Raw genomic sequence first — 12,366 nt, 5'->3', positions numbered from 1 at the left:
CTGCTTTCTCTCTCCACAGAAGCTGCCAGACCTGCTGAGTTTCTCCACAATTTCTTCTTTTTATTTCAGAGACTCTACAGCCAACCCAGATTTAACCCGGACTGCACATTCATCACGCCAGCTGTTGTCCCATTTACAATACCCGCAGGAAAACGGAATTCCTCGTTTTCACATACCCCACCTCAGTCAGCATTTCTTTGCCACAAGTCAAGACAGTTTGGGAAGCTGGCTGCCAGGAGACAGGAAATTAGGAAGATTGCATTACAGCAAGAGAAGACGTTCCCTCTGCTATGAAATGGTGGAGGGAGAGCCTTGTAATTGAGTGAAGCTTAGACTAGTTTTCGATGCCTCGGTTAACCTTTGCAGTAACAAAAGGTTGTTTGCTCAATGTATAAACAACCCTCCAGGACTGGGGTGATATCCCCAGATGCTACTATGTGTAACCCTGGAGATAAAAATTGTGCGAACCTTAAAAAAAGGTTTCATTTTAGTCACACTGTTTGAACATTTCACCAGACACAAAGATATCGAAAATAGAGCAATGGCCACCAGTCAGGCATCGTCCAATTAGGCAATGAGTCATTTTATCCTCTCATAGATGTGGAAAGGCAGTGTATCAAGATGATGGAGCTGTTGTCCAATAAGCAGTTAGATCACCGAGGGGTGAGTCAAGGCTTCTGGGGAAAAGGCAGGAAAGTGGAGTTAAGGGTTATAAGTTCAGCCATTGAATGGTAGAACAGACTCGATAGACTGAATGGCCCACTTCTGCTCCAACATCCTTATGGTCTTATGGAGTCACGTGAAGAAACCACCAGGAATAGATGGGATCACAGTTTGCAACCCAATAAATGGATGGATCACCTTGGAGGTTAAAAGCTGTACCCATACTGGGGAGCCAGTTTGATTGGCTTTGATTTCCTGAATACTGGATTGCAAGAAGCACATAGTAATTGTTGGGTGTTGTGCAGGCAGCTCTTTCCACATAGAAGAGAGAAGGTCACTAGTGTTGTAGAACAACACAACTACCCCAGAATGGATGGTAGTGTTCTCTATATGCCCATGTGCTTGTGCCATATACACACCTCTGTCCTCAGCGATGACCTGCACCAGCTCGTATTCCTCAGGCCTATCCCCATCCAAATTGTGCTTGGCCATAGCCTTTCGAATGACGACTGGTGTTTTATCCTGGCTCGTCACCTGGAGAAAAAGAGAGTTTTCACTTTTTCGAGCTGCAGCTACAGAACCTGCTGTCTATTTATTTGGTAGATGGGAATATATGGGGTCCAGGTTTATGGGGGAGGGGGGCCTAATGCTCCTTCTATTTCAAACCCTCATTGCTACCAAATCCCACACACACAGCATGCAGACATACATGCACATACACACACACAAACAAATAAACAGTCCCTAGTCCTCACACACTGTTTCTTTGGGAGAAATGGTTGAGTAGTTGCAATGTCTCTGGACTAATTATCCTAGCAAGCTCAGGCTTCAGGGAACATGGATTGAAATCCCACCACAGCGATTCAGGAAACAACCCATTACCCAGCAACAACACCACCTCCCAGCTATCCCGCGATGAAATACGAGGGGGCTCTGGGCCCTATGCACAAAGGAGACACTCACCAAAATGCTCTTGTACATGTTCCCATTGTCAACGTCCAGGCTGACCCGAATGATACAGCAGTCGTCCACCTGCTGGTTATAAAGTGGCAGAGATAGTGTGGAGTAGCTGGATATTCCCGAGACAGAGCGTTTGTGTGTTCTGGAGGACGTTATAGGTGTGGAGGAGACCGAGGACGAGGATGCACTGCTTGACCCTGAGCCGATTCCGGATGTGTCCAATGAGGACAGCGACGTTGATTCCCAGAACTAAAAGAAAATTTTTAAAAAATAATAAAAAGTTTGCCTCAGGGACAAACGGGTACCAAGCTCGCCCGGTCTGCCCTGCCTTGGAACACAGTCCCTGTCGGCACTGTGATTGTCCAAGGATCTGTACAAAGGGAATTACAAGGGAACAAAATAAGGCAATGAACCAATAGGTCAGGGCTTTACAGTGAACCTCAGTCTGTGGCCTCTGTATTTCCATTGGCATCTCTGTGGTTTATTTACACCAAAACTCAAGTGCATTTACTTTGTGGTCAACGCCAAAGTATCACAGGCAATTCCGAACAAACTAACGAACAATCTATTTTTTATTTATTTCGTCTGCATATGTCTTTCTCGACAGCTTTACATAAACACCGTTTTCCTCGGGGTGGGGATCCACAAAGGAAGCATTTGCAGAACGGACAAACCATCAGCACCAACTGGCCAGCACTGGTCAGACCTTCAACAGGAGATGGCCTGCTGGGGACGGCTTAGTCCAGGCTGAGATAGAGAGATTTTAAAAAGAAAAAAAAAAAAAAAAAATTCGGTAAGGGAGTTGAGGGTTATGGGGAAAAAGGCAGGCTCATCAGAACAGCCATGATCTCACCGAACAGCAGAGCAGGTTTGATGGGCTGATTGGCCTACTCTTGCTCTTAAGGAGATGGATAAAACAGCAGGCAGCACAGCCCTTGGATTTGAACCCACCAAATCAGAGCAGGCGCCTTTGAGCCTATTCTTACAGGCCTTTCCGTGCCAGTTTAAAACAGTGTGGCGCTTAAATCTAGAACGACCAGGCACCTTTACAGAGGCGGCCTGCTGCTTTATGTTCACCAGCCTCCCGGCACCCTCTGCCTGCCTGGCATCGCCACGCCAATGGGCAGGGGTTTCTCGGGCCTCGGAATCAGCGGGCAAGGACTTCACCGCTTGGATGCAATGCACAATCGCCTCCCTAACCTTTTTCTCCTGGGAATCCGGCGATTCCGAGATGAAGCTGACATTGATTTCTTCCGCGTCAGAGTTGCTTGAGCCAGCAGAGGTGACGCTAACAGAGTCTGCCGCGTCTCCACCGCTCAGGTACGGTCCATACTTGAGCTGCTCACAGGATCGAGACTGGGCGCCCGTGCTCGGAGTGTCTGCAGTTGGTGTCTGCCTGCTATTGTCATCGATGAGAAGGAAACAGGAAGGAGCTAAAATCAATCAATCAATCAATCACCATAGAACAGTACAGCACAGTACAGGCCCTTCGGCTCACGACGTTGTGCCGAACTTTTACCCTAAACCTAAAGTCTATCTAACCTCCAACCCTTATACTATCATCCATATGCCTATCTAATAGCCGCTTAAATTCCCGTAATGAGGCCAACTCCACTACCCTCTCTGGCAATGCATTCCATGCCCTTACCACTCTCCGAGTAAAGGACCTACCTCTGACGTCTCCCCTATATCTACCTCCACTCATTTTAAAACTATGCCCCCTCGTAATAGCTACCTCCACCTTAGGAAAACGTCTCTGGCTGTCCACTCTATCTACACCTCTCATCATTTTGTACACTTCTATCAAGTCACCACTCATCCTTCGTCGTTCTAAAGAGAAAAGGCCTAGCTCTCTCAACCTTTCGTCGTAAGACCTTCCCTCCATTCCAGGCAACATCCTGGTAAATCTCCTCTGCACCTTTTCCAACGCTTCCACATCTTTCCTGTAATGAGGCGACCAGAACTGGACACAATACTCCAGATGTGGCTGAATTAGGGTTTTGTATAGCTGGAGCATAACTTCATGGCTCTTGAACTCAATCCCTTCACACCTTCTCCAAAAAGCCGAACCAGAATGGAAATGAGGAGCCCTATCATTGCCGTAGGTAGGCCTGGACTTTGTCTGATGCTGTAAAGCCACGAATCAGCCATTTCCTGATTTCCACTTCAATGCAAACATGAAACAGGATTGCTGACTCACTTTCCACCAAAGTAGATAATAGCCTCCATTGTACAGCTCTGAGACAACAGATCTCTAGTCCCTGAGGGTGTATAGGTACACGCATCATTGACAGGCGGAGAAAACCATCAATAAAGCATTTGGTATCCTCAGCTTTATTAACTGGGGGATAGGGGCCAACAGTAAGGAAGTTATGATAACACAGTGTGGAGCTGGAGGAACACAGCAGGCCAGGCAGCATCAGAGGAACAGGAAAGCTGACGCTTCGGGTCGGGACCCTTCCTCAGAAATGGGGGAGGGGGACAGGGGGGCTCTGAAATAAAGAGAGAGGAGAGGAGGGGTGGGGCTGGGGAAGGTAGGTGGGATGGTGATAGGTGAGTGCAGGTAGGCAGTGGCGGAGGGTTGATCAGTGAGGTGGGAAGAGCAGATAGGTGGGAGAGAAGATGGACAGGTCAAGGAGGCAGGGATGAGAGGGAGATAGGTACCTGGCCCGCTGTGTTCCTCCAGCTCCACACTGTTATCTCTGACTCCAGCATCGGCAGTTCTTACTATCTCTGAGGAAGTTACGATGGACTTGTTTAAGACACTAGTCAGTCTTCAGTTGGAGTACTATGTCCAGCTCTCAGCTCTACACTATAGGAAAGACGTGAACACGTTGGGGAAAGGAATGGGACGAGAAACTTCAGTTCTGAGGATAGATTGGAGGAAATTAGGTCTGTTTTCCTTGGAGAGAAGAGGGCCAAGAGGAGATCTGACAGAAGCTTTTAAAATCACGGACATTCTGGATAGGAAAGATAGGAAGAAACTGCTCCCACTTGGTTAAATCATCGAGAATGAACTGATTTGCAAAAGTAGCAAATTGATGCGAGAGAGAACTTTTTCGTTCAGTGAGTTGTTAGGGTCTGGAATGCACTGCCTGGAGGCAGGTTCAATTAAGGCATTTGAATGATTGTTTAAATAGATGCAAGTGTTCAGGGGAAAAAGGCAGTAGATTGGCACTCAGCCATATTGCTCACATCAGCCTTGCTCCGCTTGCACATCACTTTAAATCTATGCCGTCTTGTTCTTGTTCCATTTACGAACAGGAGCAGCTTCTCCCTATCTACTTTGTCCAGCCCTGTTCATGATTTCTATCCAATCCCCTCTCAGTATTCTTCTGTCTAAGTAAAACCGTCCCACCATCTTCAGTCCATCCAGTCTCAACAGTAACTTTCAAAGGGGGATTGAATAAATACGTGAGTGAGTGGGGATAGAGTTGCCGGGCTGTGGGGGAGGTATAGGAACATGGGACTAATAGCTCTTCTGAAGAGTAAGTACAGGCTCAATGGGCTGAAGGTCCTTCCCTATATGCTACATCAGATTGCCCTGCCCAGTGAAGGCAAATAGCAAATGACACTCACTCAGTCCACCGTTTGATGATGCCAGAGTTCTTTTTTGCTTTCAGAGTGTTGCTCGCTGACTCTGCCAGAGGCTCAATTTCACACGAGAGGTTGTAACTGCAATGAGAAAAATGATAATGTTATTATACTTCCTGAGTTGAGCAGCTCAGAAACCAGCAAGCTTCATCCATAAATCAATTCTATGGAGCTGATCCTTACAAAACCTTAGTCTCATTCTGAACCAGATACTCATTCAGCAACACCGATGTCACAGGTAAGGCACCCTATACGGAGGCAAGGGAACAAGAGGAAGCCATTCAGCCCCTCAAACCTCCTCCGCCATTCACTTGTAATCTTGGCTGCTCCGTATTGTCTGTCTCCGTATCCATTCGAGACCCTGCCATTCCGATTTACGCAAAGTCAAACAGGGCAGTTTCTCAGAGTAGGGCAGACCTGTAACACTAGGTCTGACATCTGGAGGCTAGTTTGAATTGGCTGTCTCAGACCTTTACTGGGGCACGACCCCCATGGCAAAGGGGAGGGAGTGGGGCCTGGGGAGCTTCCCAGCACCTTCCTCACTGATGAGCCGGGATGGTATGACCGTTGGGTCACCCAATCCAGGTCTTTGCTCAGTACCTCTGCAGCACGAGAGACCAATTGGCACAAAAGGGAGGCAACAGCTTAGTGGTATTATCACTGGACTGTTAATCCAAGAGACCCAGATCATGTTCTGGGGGCCCGGGTTTGAATCCCGCCATGGCAGATGGTGGAATTTAAATCCAGTTAAAAAAAAAAACATGGAATTAATAATTTAACGATGACCATCAATCACTGTTAGAAAAACCCGTCTGGCTCACTAATGCCCTTCAGGGAAGGAAACTGCCATCCTTACCTGGTCTGGCCTACATGTGATTCCACACCCACTGCAATGGAGCTGACTCTTAACTGCCTCCTGGGCAATTAGGGATGGGTAATAAATGCTGGCCTAGCCAGCGATGCCCTCATCCCATGAATGAATTAAAAAAGAAATGTGCCTGATATACTGGTCTCCTTCATGACTTGGTCATCTGCACCCACAATAGAGGACTGAGGTGTGTTTGTCCCTGGGCATGTTCACCAGCCAATCCTCCCGGTTCTTCCCTCTTATAGTTGGGGGGCACTGACACCGGCACAAACCACACTCACATGCAGCCCCTTGCTTTTGCCCAAGTGGCCCCTTACCTTTCAGCCTCGGTCAGCTGCTCAATACTTCGAAACCACTCCACAAACCGATGGTCTGGGGTAAAGGAGTAATTGTTACAGGCCGACTGCAACAACTTAATCTGGGCAATCACTTCAAACTCCTGCCAAGAAGACAAAACTTCCATTTAACGCCGAGACAGATAGATTCCTGGTCAGGCGGGGAGTCAAGGGTGAAGGGGAAAGGGCAGCAAAGCGGACTTCAGGAATGCCCGATCAGCCAGAATCCTGGTGAATGGCACAGCAGGCTCGAGGGCCGAATGGCCTACTTCTGCTGCTTATGGTCTTATCCGCTGAGCGCATGAATGTGTATTGGAGGAGTGCAGGCTGCTGAGCAGAGAGCGGCAGAAGCACCCTCAATAGTTACTTTCGAAAGGAAACTGAAGAAATAGTGAAGGGGTAAGAGTCACGGGAGAAGGCAGGGGAAAGAGCTGGAACAAGAGAAGTCAATTAATTCGACTGCACTCATCCTTACAAAACCTTAGTCTGAGTCCTAACCAGTGACACTGGGCCTGGGGGAATGGGGCCTTCTCCATAACCTTTCCAAATGGAGCTACATCATTTTGATCTTTCCTCATATCCCCTGTCCTCTGGTGTATTCTCTTGCCCTACAGGACTCTGCAGAACTGCTCTGATCTCAGCTTCTAACATCCCACTTTCAACTCAGGGAGCTGTTCTATAATGACAAAGGGTGTTCATGTGGACCCTATTCTCCCTGTGGACGGTTCAGAGGGCCATAGATAGGCTCTCCGGTACCATCAGCCATATTGCATGTTCGCTAAATGTCAGAGCTGTGGGATGTCAGCTCTGCTGGATGTTTTCTTGCCTCAGTGTCCAGGGTGAGAGCGGTCAGTGACAGTGGGAGCGGTCAGTGCGGGTCAGTGACGGTGGGAGCGGTCAGTGCGGGTCAGTGATGGGAGTACCTCATTAAAAGTCCTGTACAGTCTGCATACAGATATCCAAAATGACCAAATGAGTTAGGTACGGAAATAGGCCATTTGGCTCCTTGGGCCTGCACCGAGTCATAGAACTGTTACAGCACATAAGGAGGCCATTCAGCCTATCCTGCCAGTACCAGCCCTCTGCAGGAGCTGTTCCTTGAATGCATTTCCTCTGCCTTTTCCCCCAACAGCCTTGCAATTTTTTTTTGGTTTTCAGATCATTTTCCTGTTCCTTTTTTGAAAAGTTGATCCTGACTCCACCACACTCTAATTCCAGATTCTAACCACTCACTGAGTGAAAATGGGTTTCCTCCTGTCACCAATGCTTCTTTTGCCAGTTACTTTAAATTGGGCTCCTTCTGCTTCTCAGTTCTTCCACCAAATGGGGACAGTTCCTCCCTCTCTGTACAGCCTCATAATTTTTGAAGCTCTCTCACAAATCTCCCCTCAAATCTTCTCTTCTCTCACACCCAGCCTCTCCACAAAACTGAAGCTCCTCATAGCATCATAGAGCTGTACAGCACGGAAACAGACCCTCTGGTCCAACTCACATGACAACCAGTCATCCTAAATTAATCTAGTCCTATTTGCCAGCATTTGGCCCATATCCCACTAGGCCCTTCCTATTCATGTGCCCATCCAGATACCTTTTAAAATGTTGTAATTGTACCAGTCTCCACCACTTTCTCTAGCGGCTCACTCCACACATGCACCACCCTTTGCATGAAAAAGCTGGGTCCCTTTTAAATCTTACCCCTCTCACCTTAAACCTATGCCTTCTAGTTCTGGACTTCCCCACCCTGGGGAAAAAACCTTGCCTATTTGCCCTATCCGTGCTCATGATCTTATAAATCTCCGTAAGGTCACCCCTCAGCCTCCGACACTTCAGGAGAAAACCCCAGCCTATTCAGCCTCTCCCTATAGTTCAAACCTCTTACACCATTCTTGTGAATCTTTTCTGCACCCTCCCCAATGCCTTCACCTCCTTGTTAAAGAGTGTTGCTTAGAGCTGGACACCAGAACTCCAGTGAGGGCCTGAAGCAGTGTTTTATATCGGATTAACATTTTGGCAAATGGAGTAATTTGCAAATGACTACTCAACAATGAACCAGGCTGTTAAATCACATACCTTTCTCCTTTTCTCAAAGTTGATCAAGCCTCCCTGTGAATGAGGAAACAAACAGGTTAATCTGAGGTCCAATACGACCTGTTGTATGTGTATGTGTTTCATATCCCCACCATATCTCTCTCTTTCCTCACGTGCATGACCATGCTTCAAGTGTCCAAGTGAAGTTAGATGCTGGCTGGCCATCCAGCTTTGGAACGTATTGCAGGTCAGTCTATTACTGCCTGCACCCAACATCTGAACAAGTGAGCTACCCCATAGGGGGCTTAGGACCCAGGCACAGCCACCGACAGTGAACATCGGGAATATGGAAAAGGTCGGAATTGGAGGAGTGCAGAGATTTAGGAGGGTGATGGGTCTGGAACCAAAGGTGGATTCGGAGCAGGAGGTGGCAATCAGCAGCTTTAGTGGGATGTGAAAAAGGATGGGTGCCTGTATTTCTGAGCTATAATGAGTCAGCCTGGCAGTAACTGAATCATTATAGAATCCCTACAGCGTGAAAGCAGGCCATTCTGCCCATCGAGTCCACCCCAAACTGAAGAGCACACCTCCCCTCCATTCCTGTAACCACCCTGCAATTCCCATGGCTAACCCACCTAGCCTGCACACCATGGGCAATGTAGCATGGTCAATCCACCCTAACCTGCACACCTTTGGACTGTGGGAGGAAAATCATACAGATACAGGGAGAACGTGCGAACTCCACACAGTCAGTTGCCCGAAGCTGGAATTGAACCCAGGACTGTGGCCCTGTGAGGCAGCAGTGCTAACCGCTGAGCCACTGTGCCACCATTAGGGTGGTTTAAAAATGATTGTTTATGATATATTAAAAATGATTGCTTCAGACTTTCATATGTCAGTTAAGCAAAGGCACTAATCAATTTAAAATTAACAATTAAATTCTTAATTAAACCAGTTCAGGAAGATCACGTGGACCATTTGTACTGGAATGTTGCAGGCAGTGGTTTCTTGGTTGTAACTGTTTGTCATATAAACTGAAAGCTTTACTTGGAAGAATACACCAGATGGTTCTTTTTCCACTTACATCCAAATGATCTTTCACCGCAGTGTCCAACATGACCAAGTCAGTGAGGAAGGTTCCCAGGTATGGGATCGTACCCTGCATCACACCCTAAGGAACACAGACAGTTTACAGTGTAAGAGCAAGATTCAAGAACAGCTTCTTCCCTGTTATCAGAATTATGAACGGACCTCTCAAGTATTAGAATTGATCTTTCTCTGCACCTTCTCTGTAGCTGTAACACTATATTCTGTTCCATTACTCTGATATACTTATGTAACGTATGATTTGTCTGGATAGCTTGCAAAACAGTACTTTTCACTGTGTCTCCGTACACATGACAATAATAAATCAAAGTTGCAGACAACTCTTTGAATAAACTGCTGATGGGTAAACTGCCACACTGTGAGGACGGGGTGATGGAGACTGGCAACAGACGGGCCAGTTGTCAAAGCGATTTGCGTGCGGCCTTCAGAGGGGGGATGCGTAAATTCTCAGCCTGTCCAGCAAGATGGGCTGCTAGGAACCAGAGTGAGCCCCGGTTCGTCACTCTTAGTACAGTAAAGGAATGGTATACCCACCACAAGCCCAGGGTGAACCGGGCAAGACAGCACAGGGTGGAGGGGTGGGCATCACTTCCAGATTGTGTTGGTGTCCCATGGGCTTGTAGGTCGTACGCTCCAGGCCTCTCGTGCCAGCAAGTAAGGAAAGAATAAGAGGAGGAATTGAGTGTGTTTTCCTCATTTTCCTTGAAACTTTTGCTCGTTAAATAAAAGGAGTAGGGGGAGAATCTGACTGGAAACCAAGAAACATCGAGTCAACAGAGCATCTGTTTGATCCACAATTGGTGAGTGAGCATGGGATGGGGTAGACCAACAGTGAAAGCAAGGACCAGGAACAGCAAGAGGTCTCTGAGGTGATATCTCCAGGAATCCATCCAACTAGAGTTGGCAATGCACAGGCATCATGGGAGGAAAAGCGGAGAGTGGGAGACAGTTCTCATGAAGAAGGAGTTGCAGCTTCTCGGCAGTAAGGCTTGTTCTTCTTCGCTAGGCCCAAAGTCAAGCTACAAGGCCTCAGAAAGGAGGAGAAGAATAAAAAGAAAATACACCTTCAACATCCAAAACAAAACTGAGGCAAGGTAGGGATCTTGCTGAGCAGGGTTCCCATTATATTCTTAATCCTCTTGATTTTTAATTCCAATTCTGAATCTGTAGCTCCCACTTTTATTTTACTTCAAATTGTCGACTTCTGTTTTAGTGCAAGATAAAGTTGCCATAGTCCTAGGGTTCTGTTCTCTTTTCTATGTTTAATTCACTCAGAAAGTGGGGATTACTGGCCGGGCCAGCACTTATTACTCATCCCTAATTACCCTGAGAGCAGCTGAGAGTTAACCACATGGTTGCGGGTCTGGTGTCGTGTGTAAGGCCTTCAGGGAAGGAAGCTGCAATCCTCCGTGGTCTGGCCTACATGTGACTCCAGACCCGCAGCAACAGGGTGAGACGATAGGCCTAGCGGTATTATCGCAGCACTGTTAATCCAGAGACCCAGATAATGTTCTGGGAATCTGGGTTCGAATCCCACCTTGGCAGATGGTGAAATTTGAATTCCGTATAAAAAAAAATTTACTTCCCTTAAAAAAGGACATTAGTGAACCAGATGGGTTTGTCCTGACAATTGACAATAGACTTATGGCCATCATCAGACTTAATTCCAGATTCTTTTCTTCTATTGAATTCAAATCCAGCTTCTGCAGTGGCTGGATTCAAACCCGGGTCCCGAGAACATAACTGGGGGTCTGCGGATTAATAGTCTAGCGATAACACCATTGGGTCATTGCCTCCCCTTAAATTTATGAGAATGTTTTCAGAACAGTTTTTGTTTTGTGATCTCAGAAGTTGACCTACCATTTCCTTTTGCTGCTGTTGTCGTTTCTGAGCCCTTTTGGGGTTGATGTCGAGCGTGGCAAACTTAGAAGTTCCCTCCTAGAGGTGAAATAGAAAAAAAGTTGGAGTCAGACGCAGCAAGAATTTCAGAACAGCAACACCAACTCTGTAGGTTGTTGTATGAAGCCATCACACAAGGTGGTGCCAGTTACTAAACCAGGCCCTTCCTCTAGGTGGCAGCACAATGACATTTTGGCCTGGGATGTAAACAAAGGAAGTCAATCTATCCGTCACCCCGGCAACGGTGACAAGACAAACTTGCATTTATATAACACCTTCCACCATCTCGCCACCCCGGATGGTCCCAAAGCACTTTACTGCTGAGGTTTGAAGTGTGGTCAGTTTTGTGACGTTGGAAATGCTGCAGCCAATTTGGCACAGCAAGCTCCCACAAGCAGCCACGAAATAATAACCCATTTGTTTCTGGGTTGCTGACGGAGGGTTAATTGTTGGCCAGGATTCTGGAGCGAGCTCACACCCCACTTCCTCAAAACGGCACCCAACACAAGTGACAAAACAGGGCCTAATACATCCCAGGTGGAGGGCTTTCTGACAGTGCAGCATACCTTCAGTACCGCACTGTGGTGTCAGCCTAGGTAGTGTCCATAGCTCTCCAGAGTGCGACTACAAACTCACAAGCTTTCAACTTGAAGAGGAGCACTCTACTCACTCATGTCCATGTATGAACAATGAAATAGGTGTATGAAAATCCAAGACGTTGTTGTTGCTATACCTCTGGGCTGGGAATGAGAAAGAAATGGGTTCCCTGTTCCTGACTGTCCCCCAGTGGTCCTGCTGGGAAGGAGACAGTAGGAACTGCAGATGCTGGAGAATCTGAGATAACAAGGTGTAGAGCTGGATGAACACAACAGGCCAAGCAGCATCAGAGGAGCAGGAAGGCTGACGTTTCGG

General features: G+C 47.3%; 1 protein-coding gene across 7 annotated transcripts in view; it reads right to left on the bottom strand.

Moving 5' to 3' along the window:
- Positions 1-12,366, bottom strand: part of LOC109916669 (ral guanine nucleotide dissociation stimulator-like) — a 173,557-nt gene that overhangs the window by 4,085 nt on the left and 157,106 nt on the right. For 4 of the 7 annotated variants that reach the window (XM_048613585.1, XM_020516404.2, XM_048613582.1 and 1 more), the window contains exons 10-17: positions 11,416-11,493; positions 9,533-9,619; positions 8,491-8,523; positions 6,403-6,524; positions 5,203-5,298; positions 2,824-3,022; positions 1,627-1,872; positions 1,083-1,197 (exon numbers count right to left, since the gene is read on the bottom strand). In XM_048613585.1, the coding sequence (XP_048469542.1) occupies positions 1,083-1,197; positions 1,627-1,872; positions 2,824-3,022; positions 5,203-5,298; positions 6,403-6,524; positions 8,491-8,523; positions 9,533-9,619; positions 11,416-11,493 (976 nt within the window). The remainder of the gene's footprint in view (positions 1-1,082; positions 1,198-1,626; positions 1,873-2,823; positions 3,023-5,202; positions 5,299-6,402; positions 6,525-8,490; positions 8,524-9,532; positions 9,620-11,415; positions 11,494-12,366) is intronic. The other 3 variants (XM_048613587.1, XM_048613586.1, XM_048613583.1) reach the window with 2 other exon arrangements.

Source organism: Rhincodon typus, chromosome 28, assembly GCF_021869965.1.
Source record: "Rhincodon typus isolate 14 chromosome 28, sRhiTyp1.1, whole genome shotgun sequence".
In the NCBI taxonomy this organism is placed as follows: Eukaryota; Metazoa; Chordata; class Chondrichthyes; order Orectolobiformes; family Rhincodontidae; genus Rhincodon; species Rhincodon typus.
The sequence above is the reverse complement of the archived record's forward strand: the minus strand, read 5'-3'. Positions and strand labels throughout refer to the sequence as shown.